The 10,347-nt window shown below is 41.1% G+C and overlaps 1 protein-coding gene across 9 annotated transcripts in view; it reads right to left on the bottom strand.

Moving 5' to 3' along the window:
* Window positions 1-418: 418 nt before the first annotated feature.
* LOC119648352 (voltage-dependent calcium channel subunit alpha-2/delta-3) overlaps window positions 419-10,347 on the bottom strand; it is a 78,046-nt gene continuing 68,117 nt past the window's right edge. For 6 of the 9 annotated variants that reach the window (XM_038050054.1, XM_038050057.1, XM_038050055.1 and 3 more), the window contains 4 exons: window positions 10,247-10,288; window positions 1,674-1,937; window positions 1,130-1,612; window positions 419-1,039 (listed from right to left, as the gene is read on the bottom strand). In XM_038050054.1, coding sequence (XP_037905982.1) covers window positions 935-1,039; window positions 1,130-1,612; window positions 1,674-1,937; window positions 10,247-10,288 — 894 coding nt within the window. In that variant the 3' untranslated portion in view covers window positions 419-934. The remainder of the gene's footprint in view (window positions 1,040-1,129; window positions 1,613-1,673; window positions 1,938-10,246; window positions 10,289-10,347) is intronic. The other 3 variants (XM_038050056.1, XM_038050060.1, XM_038050063.1) reach the window with 1 other exon arrangement.

Genomic DNA, 10,347 nt, shown 5'->3' with positions numbered 1-10,347 from the left:
TGGTACTATTTCAAACGAAGAAGTTGGTTGGGACATAGGCCTGGCAACTATACACAATGTGATTAGAATACGCAAGTGGCAGTGGATAGATCACAGATTGAGGAGGGGCGACAATTGCTTTGCTAGCAACGCAATGCAATGGAATCCATTCTTCCAAGGTGAGTAAGTGGGTCGCTCCAAGGGCACTTGGTGCAGAACAGTGGAGAAGGATTGCGGGCGTCTCAAGAAGTGCAGGGGGAGCTGAAGCGCATTTAGGGTAACCGCAAGCGATGACGTCTAGGTGTGGCTGACACACTACACCCCACCAAAGGGTAAACGCCACTCATATATGTATATATATTAATTTTGGTTATTTATATCTTCTTTAATTGTGGTCCCAAAAGTAAACAGTCGAATATAAATAATAAGGGGAAATAAATTAATGATGTAAACCTTGTTGGCGTATTACACTTTATTCAAGCATTAGAATTAGTTAGGTACATGAAATTTCTCCGCTTAGAAAAGAAACAGATTTCCAACATAAAACTATTGATCTTAGATCTTATTTAACGACGATTTATAATACTTTCTTGTGTACTTCATCACTAGACATATCCGGTTATAAATTTAACTGTGGCATTCGTTCCTTTGCTTTGTGTATAATTGATTATGATCCTGAAGACAATGATAACATTCATGATGGAGACAAATAATAAATAATAGAATCTCTGAGTAAGACGTTAACAGTTAAATAGAATTTTAATAGGAATTAATTAAAGGAGTTAATGCTATGGAGAGATTTGTTCTTTAACAAGATTTTCTTTGCATTTACCTAAGTATTACAAAAGCTAAATAATACTAGTCGCAGTGACCAGGCTCCTTGTCTATATAGTTTCTCATATACATTTTATAAGTTGTAGCTATACAGCAGTTGTTTATAAGCTGACCGTTATTTTCAAAGACTAAATTTAAAAAAGTGGATTAAACCTAACGCGATAGCTATCAAAAGGTAGTTGGCTAACACGTGACTGGCGTCTCCGCACAGTTCGATAGAACTTTCCTGTAAGATAAAGTAAAGATAACAGAGTTTGAAAAAAATAGGTCGAAACTGGCACGATTGGAGGTTCAACCGGAAAATGAGAATACTTACATTGACATGTTTGTTTATACAGCTCAAGGGTCTTTTCCTGGAGAAGCTTTGGTTCCTCGACTTAAAACATGGAAGTGATTGGTTGTAATCGACTTCCTTTGGCAATGTGGTCAGTACTTTAGAAGGATCTGCTGTGCATAGAGCGTCAACCACAAGAAGAAATAGATTGCTGGCAGGAATTGGCATTATCACAAATGGTCTCTCGCAACCCATTGATGCTGTTGTGAACACAGTCCGATTTTCATTCAAGTCTAGGGTGTAGAGTTTCATCTCCTTGTCGCAGGACTGAGGCCGAGTTCGTTTAATCAAAACACGACTATCGAACTGTTGTACTTCGGCTTTGGACGGTGGGTGTCTATCTGAGAATTCGTCGTCAATGTAGGACATATTCATGGCTTCTATTGGGATAATCTGGAGATTTACAAAGGCCCAAACGATCTGTCTCCAAAACCACTTAACCAAAGTGAGAAAATGCTTTAAAGGCTGAAAAATTCAAAAGAGGTTTTAAATGGAGCACTGACAAGTTCATAATAGCATCCTTTACCGATCGGAGTCGATTTGAAGAATTATCGTTGAATTTTGGTTCAAAGCAAATTGCTTGGTAATCATATATGGTTACATCTTTGTAAACACCTTCCTGAACTAATCTTGTCATTATGTCTCCTCGCACTTCCCCGAAAAATTTACCAGTATCAGATGATTTAGGTGAAATGATCACGTAGCCATTATTGTCGAGGATGTAACAGTCAATCGAATCAGATGCACAAGTTTTCGTTTTTGCACAGTCGGCTGTTGACTCCACCGCACACTGTAATTAATAATTGCTACTTAGGGGTTACGCAGAACAGCTTTATGATCAATAAATTTTTGGGTATATCAAACTGCTATCTTTTGGATTATTTAGAAATGCTGCAAGAGTCAGTGAAGGCAATGGCTCCATTGCGAAATCATGGGGTTGTCTGGAAAGTGGGTTAATGCATTCCAGTTTGAAATATTCCAGAAACTTCAGATGAGTAGACCTCGTTTGTTTTAAAAATATGTTTGACATGGATGAGTCCATCGAAAATCGAAATGCATATAAATATCTGAAACCTACTAAATAGTGGAATGTGATGATTTACGTCATATCGTTCATTTCTTGACAATGTGCTTTAGCTACCTAAACGAATTACCGAGAAGCTTGCATTTTTCCTCAACTTTTCTATGCCAGGTAATTCTGGGACGACCTAATCGCCGGCCATACAGTGGTAATGGATTCCATTGCATAGCACAACATGTGAAGAATTGGTCGTCATTTCCACACGTATCATCTGCAAAGGGTGGAACTTCTCATGGATGAGAAGCCTACCGTTACGACCACCTGCAAGCTCGTTCGTGGAGTGATATACGGTAGCGAAGTCGTTATTATTTGCGGCAGCTTCTCATTCTCCCGTCAACGTAATAGTAGTAAATATGTCAGGCTATCCTTCTTGTATATTGTTACGATAACGGAGATCCAACGCGTCACGTTAATTTGTGCTTGCAGCAATAAATAGAACTTTCAATTCCTCACACCCATTAATCTGCTCCTTCATTTTCGCAGTCAGCCAGTCTTGCGTTATCCTTTTGGGGCATGACCGATAACTTTACTCGCACCAGAGGTGGCGGCACCTTGGATGACGGCCCAGTGTTCACCAATATTTTGGGGCAGGCTTTTCGGAGTTTGTTTCGTTTGCGCAACAAGAAAGTTTTTCCACTGGCCGCGCCGAAACAGCCCGCATTGAATTTGGGGCTGACGCTGTGTACCCCTTCAAGGAGATATAGTAGCGAAAGTAAACAACCTAACACCCTTTTGTTTACGCACATTGATCGTGATTAGATGTTCGCCGCTGGTCACTCGAAATACAACCATGTCATGGCCTTTCACCGCTTTTCTGAGGTCACCAAAACCACGTCTTCCCATCGGATGTCTGAGCAAAGTGTGGTCAAAATGCACCTTTTCATTCAATCATCTGTCACGATCTCATCTTTAGGAAGCTTCTTCTGAACTGCATGTATTATAAATGCCTATAGAAGGCGCATTGCTCCTTTATATCGGGAATCTCTATTGATGCTTAGCATTGTACAACTGCCCTTTAGCCTCGCCCTCAATCTCCCAAACAAGATCTAATCAGAAGGCGGCTCCCAGGAAGTGGGGTTGTTGTAGTAGTTGCCAACAAAAGTCCTGAGCCGGATTCGCGCTTGCTTTACAGGTTATTAGTTCAGATGTTCATTCTTTCTAGTCGCCTTTTACGATAAGCATGGAATACTTTGAGTGTTTGAGGGAGTGCTTTTAAATCTCAAAAATTGTATCGTATGAGCGGCTCCTATTCTTACTCGTCACAATTTAAGACCAGCAAATAAAGTTAACATTCGGCTGACATCCTTCAGAATAAAATGTCTAGCATACACAGGCAAATTATGCCAAATTTGAGAAACTCCAGAGTGGAGGAATACACTATCACTCCGTCCCACGTTGATTTTTCGAGAAGCCTGATAGGGTCTCAAAACTGATAATCCCCGTGATCTCGAGCAAGTCAAATTGACTTAAACCTATAATCTCCTCGCAGAGGAAACTCATTAGACCCGACAATAGCATAGCACCAGATTGGGCCAGAACACAGCTCAATGAAATGGACTCTAGGCAAATGAGCCTTTCAATATGCGTCAGTAGCGTATGACCAATAGAGTTCCTCACCATTCGGTTTCGGCTATTCTGCTTTTCTATATGAATCAACAGTGCTTCTTAATATGTGGCTTTCCCAATGAATGGCTAGCATTTTTCAATTTTCCAACAACTACAAGTTCTTATCATAGAAAGGTGAACCTGATGGATACCACTAATTCTTAGCGGGCATTAGTGGCGTAGGTGCTAAATAGTATCTATGCTATTAGAACGAAGTACTGGAACCGGAAGAAGCCCTCAAGAAGTTCTAGGTTAGCATTGAACAGCAGAGCCGAAGAAAAGGGGAACAGTGGAGATCAGTCCACAAGAGAAGAATGCTCATAAGAAGCTTAACCGAAAATGGAAAATGGAAAGCTTATGGTCCGGGAGGCCTGTAAGGAATGGAATGCCAAATTCTTGTTCAACCAGGTCTGACAGGGTGGGTGATCGACCTTCAGAGGTAATTATGAACGACAAATGTCATTTCAACTAAAGGTTCGTCATATTCCGGTGCAAGTGCACAAGCAAAAATGGGCCGAAAACCATCATCATTATTCATAAACCCAAATTGGAATATATGTCTACCATTTTCTGTTCGTTGGGATACCAATACACATAACCAGATATAGGGGAGAGACACTAACCGAAGAGGTGAGTACCTTTTCGAGCTTACCCTTAGTAATAGGCGAGGAATAGTGGAATACACAATGTTGGAAATACGATCATATTCGACACTAGCATCATACAAGCGGTCCTAGCTACAGCCTTAGTGAAGACTTTTATGATTAGACTAGTTGGGAACTGGAGAGTTACGGATGAACCCTCAATATCGGAATATAAATGATTCAAATTTGACGTCGAGGGCAGCTTTAAAATAGACAATTTAGGAAATTCAGTAGAATAGATGCCTACCTAAGGCACCTAAGTACTAACATGACTCATCTAGAAGTGGGCAGTCCAATCAGGAATGAACTAGAACTGGAAACAATGGAAGAAGATTTTAGTAGATGTTATTGACGCCTATGAGGCCAAATATTCAGTTAAGTCAGTTGCCTCATTAAGGGTACCTTGGTGGATTAAAAACCTAGTTAGGGCGAAGATAGAGATCCGAAAATCCTTCAAGCTAAAGTAAATCGGGGAAAATGTTAACGGAAAATTAGGAAGATAGAAGGTCCATTCATTTCAAAACTAATTTCTGTGTGGTCCTATTTCACAGTGGAAAAGAGGACCATTCTGGCTGCGACGTGAAACCAATTTGCCTAATATCCTTCATACTTATAACGGTGAAGAGGGTCTTGGACAACATTATTAGAACTAATTTTTTAATGCATGATCATTTATATCAATGCCAATATCTTTATTGAGCACGAAGACAACCGACTCTGCCCTGTATCAGATAATGGGTTCACTATGCGACCCAATCAACGGGTACTAAAGAAAAAGCCACATGTGCATTTTTGGGTATCTGGGTGGGAAAAATTCTAGAAAGCAGGTAAGTGGAGGGACCTATTAGCAGAGGTAACTCATACTGGAATAAAGGTCCAGGGTTACATTGATTATGTGATCACCGCAGTTCTATTCACTAGGCAGCGTGATCATTTGCTACACGGCATAGAAGTGAAATAGTATCGCAAGTGATGACACGATTCATGGTTAGGGTGCTAGGGGGTTGGCCTCTTAATCTAGTTGCTCTCTTCTAGCCGTCGTCGATGTTTGTGGACGTCTTGTATTTATCTTGCTGCTGTGAGCTTACCAATTGCACAGCTTTAAGTGTGTGTTCTTTACTCCACAAAGTAGTGAACAGGAGATTAAAAAACAAATCCGAAATGCGCAAGTCAGAAATTACATAAGAAAGCGACAAAGGCTTTGGTGATTTGTAGTTGCTAACACTGGATGCGTGAACACTTTCCGTAAGAGAGAAATGGGGTCCGTGATAGATGTCACTTTTGTCAGCGATGTTTTAGCTAAGGATCTCCAGTGGTATGTCAGTGACGAATATACACATAGCGACCACCAGGCCATCATTTTTGATATTAGGCATGGTAAAGGAATGAAATGGTCCCGAAAGAGAGAGGAAAGGTGGGCAGCTAATAAGTTTGACGAGGAAATTTTCAAAGAAGTTCTGCAGCAGAATACAGCGCTTGAAGGAAGCGCAGAAAATAAAGCTTTACAGATTGGCGAAAAGTTACGGCGAGCATGTGACGCATCCATGCCAAGGTATGTTGTATCCCAGAAGCGAGCTCCGAACTTTTGGTGGAATTCTGAAATCGGAGAATGCCGCAAGTTCTGCCTCAAGGCCAGAAGGCGCAGTCAGTGCAATAGAAACCGATCTGGATATGAGCAATTACATAAAGAATATAAAACGTTCGGAAGAAATTACATGTGGCCATCATAAAAAGTAAAAGCGAACACTTTAAGCGATTGTGTAATGAAGCAGACACGAAACCCTGGGCTGGCACCTATAAAACCATAATATCAAAAGTTAAATGCAAACGCTCCCCACCGATCTCTTACTATACTCTGCTTAATAAAATAGCCACGGATCTTTTCCCACAGAATGTGAGTACCGCTAACCTTCCCACTGTCGAGATAGACACCGCCGAAGTTCCCATGGTAAGTGAAACGGAGGTCCTCGAAGCTGCGGATAAAATTGTCGGAAATAAAGCACCTGGCTTGGATAGCATCCCCAATAAATCTCTCAAGGCAGCTGTCAAAATAGCTTCAAATATGTTTGCCGAGGTGTTCACCACATGCCTTAAAGAAAGAGCATTTCCTACACAATGGAAGAAGCAGAAATTAATACTAGTCCCAAAGCCAAACAAACCTTTGGGTGAAGCTTCGTCCTACAGGCCGATATCCCTCCTAAATAATACTAGCAAACTATTCGAAGAAGTAATCTATAACAGATTAATTCGAATTGCTGAAACGGATGGCGGTCTCTCCGAAAATCAGTTCGGTTTTCGAAAGGGAAAGTCTACAACGGATGCACTTGTCCTAGTAGCTAATACAGCTAAAACCGCAAACCCTAAACAACTTAGGCGTTGCGAAGTACCTGGTGCGCATCATTGCCGACTTCCTAATCGATAGGATTTTGTGCTGCGAATCAAAGCAAGGAATGAAATCATACCAAACGACATGCGAAGTTCCACAAGGGTCTGTCCTACTTACACTTACACTCTTGTGGATTATTATGTATAACGGAGTACTGACCCTAGACCTTCTTACTGGTGTGGCCTCCATTGGTTTCGTGGACGATATTGGTGTGACGGTTGTTGCACGTCTTCTCGAAGAAGTCGAGCTTTATGCAAATGAAGTAGTCTATGAGATTAAATCCTGGTTAGAGAATGCTGGTCAACAGCTCGCAGAGCATAAGACGGAAGTAGTACTTATTACCAAGCGGAGAAAGTGTACTTCCATTAAGATCAAAGTTGGAACGCAAACAATTCATTCCAAGCCTGTACTTAAGTACTTAGGTGTAATGATTGACCAGAGGTTAAATTTCAGATTGCATGTGGAGCGTGTAGAAACCGAAGCATATAACATGGGAGCGCTAGTTGCGAGAATAATAATAATAATCGTTGGCGCAACAATCCATGTTGGATCAGGGCCTTGAAGTGTGTTAGAGCACTTCATTCAAGACCGTAACGGTACACTAGGAGGCAATGTGGTCAGCATTGCGCTCGCGCGAGAATGCTACCAAATATAGGTGGCCCAAGGCCGAGCCGTCGACTCTTTATTTCGAGGGTGGTCAGTTCGATCCTACTGTATGCAGCCCCAGTATGGGCAGATGCACTGGAAAATATAGCAGATAAGAGAAAGATTGGAGCTGCGTGTCGCATAAGTGTACTCCGAACATTTTGCGCTTACAGAACCATATCCCATAAAGCAGCTTGCGTGATAGCAAGAATGGTCCCGATTGAGATTCCGGAGAAAGAAATACAACGACTTTACGACCGAACGTACCTCACCGGAGAATCTACTGCCCGTCGGCGACAATTCACACGAACTGAAACTGTCGCGGAATGGCAAGAGAAGTGGGACAAGTCAGAAAAAGGCTGCTGGACTCACAAAATCATATGGGATATCCGGATTCTTGAGCGGACACGGAGGCTATCGAGCCTATCTGTATCGATTTGGGCGTGATGATTCGCCATATTGCCCAAAGGGCCCAAATATTGCAGACGACGCAGAACACGTCATTTTTCATTGCTCCAGATTCGAAGCCCAAAGGACTACATTAGAACCTACAATTGGGGAGCACTTTACACCCGAAAAAATCATGGAACTTATGGTGAAAGCAAAGGGGATATTGACCGAAGTCGAAAAAGTGATTGCAGCCATCGGAAAGAAGCTTAGGCTTAGCTTAGGGGGGTGGGGAAAGACAGACAGACAGACATTGAACCGATTTTAATAAGGTTTTGTTTTACAAACAAAAGATTCTTGATGAATGGAATTGTAGTATTTCACTCGAATGTGAATTCGATAAATTCGTACGAAATTAATAAGTTTGAATTGCTATAGGTTTGACACTAATAGTCGGATTTTCCTTGGTATGCGTATGCACGATACTGTCCTCTTTGCCGGTGCATTTAATACTCCTGGGGTAAACTTAAGGGAAGTTTTTCAGTCAATTTCTGCAAGTTGGTAACATACTACTTTATTTGAGTATTTACATGAAACTTGGCAGTATTATGCGCGATGCTGTCTTCTATGCTGTTGCTACTCCTAGACAATACTAGGATGAACTTAAGGGGGTTTTCCAGGCAACTTCAAAAAGTTGCTAATAGACTATTAGTAAGTTTGTTTGAGCAGATATCGCAATGGGACATATTTTGAGGCCTAGATTTCGTTTGGGTAGTTTCTGAAAACGAGTCCTGTCTCGCTTTAAGTGTGCACAATTTGGTTCCTTACTCACGCACTTTACAATTTATGTCAAAACAATATCAATTTCATTGGGGCCGTTCATTTCATATCCTACATGACAATATACGGTGAAAAAAATTTGTATATCCCCGCTTTGCATATATAGGGGGTTCCCTTTAATTGCCACGTAAATTTATGTCACACACTGCATGAGTTGGATTTCATAGTCCCCATATGTCCACCCAATTTCGTTTGAATCGGTGTAGCCGTTTTGGAGAAAAGTACGTGTAACAGACAGACAGTGAATCGACATTAATAAATTTTTGTTTTACACAAAACCTAGTCTAGGTTAGCGGAGGAGATTATACAAGGAGAAGTTTGAAGGGAATAACAGTTGACTTCAAGTCAGGAATCAACAGCTGTTAAAACAAGTGAACGGAATGAAAGCCATAGCACCCCAGTATGTGGAAAAACTAGATAGGAATTCCCTAAATAAACCAGTCGGCCTCAGTATAACACAAATTTCCGAGAGGAAAACTGAGCCCAAGAAGAGGGGTGCAATAAACACCGGTCATAGTACATCTGGACTTGAAACCAATGAAATTCCGCCGGGGTTTGGCAAAATAGAAAAAAAGGGCGGCGAAACAGGTCGGACAAGGCTAAGTTTAAGGTCACTATTGATGAATATAACAGGCGCACACTACAACCATTAAATCGATTAAGTGCGACCGTGAGAAATTTGGTACCGCAAGTACAAAAGCACATTTTCCAGAAAAATGAGGTCAACTAACACGATAATGTCACGGAGCGTTTTAATGAGGTGCCAGGAGTTACCTACAGGAAACTATGTCTGTAAAAAGTCCGCCAACGAAATGCTTGGAACGGCATAGCGTAGCTATATCCCACCATAGGCTCCTCTCTTCACTATTTAATTCGTCTCAGATAATTCCCCGCCATCTGGTGTATTCTCGCGACATTTACTGGCATCACGTTTGGTTAAGATCAGGGGCTTCTGGGATTTTTTTAAAGTTTAAATTGATCTCCGCGACCACAATTTGGCTGCCGAAGGTAATATGGACTGTCACCAAGGAAAGAAAATTGCCATTTCTCATTCACATTGACGGAGATTGAAATTTAGATAAAAAATCGATTTTGATATTCCTTTAAAATTTAAACAGTTATATCTTCGAAGTGATGATGACGTCTCCAATGGAAAAAATATCTGTTTATAAGAATGTAGTTTATGTAGTTTCCGAAAATGATATCAAATCTGGATTTAAATGATCGAGCGGTACCATGACAATTTGGTTGTGGCGGGTCACTTAATCCCCACCATTACCGAGCGATGGCATAGGCCAGAGCGCTAGACAGCGTTTTAGGGATACCGAATTGGCAACGACGGATATCGGTTTTTGTGCCATTGATGATGATGATGGGTTAGGATTTGAACTCGGCGCAACGAGATTGAGAGGCTTAACCAACTCAACCATCGCGCTGTCTTGTTTCATTGGCATTCATTATACCTTCCTGTTATTGCAACTATTTGTATAATATTTTCTGTAAATACTCACATTGTCAGCAAAATCTGAGCCATAATCAACCTTATGGTGAACCTACAAAGTTTAATATAAGTTTTATAATATTGCAAGTTAACAACTGAATATACAACGTG

The sequence above is a fragment of the Hermetia illucens genome, chromosome 2 (genome assembly GCF_905115235.1).
Source record: "Hermetia illucens chromosome 2, iHerIll2.2.curated.20191125, whole genome shotgun sequence".
NCBI lineage: Eukaryota > Metazoa > Arthropoda > Insecta > Diptera > Stratiomyidae > Hermetia > Hermetia illucens.
The sequence above is the reverse complement of the archived record's forward strand: the minus strand, read 5'-3'. Positions and strand labels throughout refer to the sequence as shown.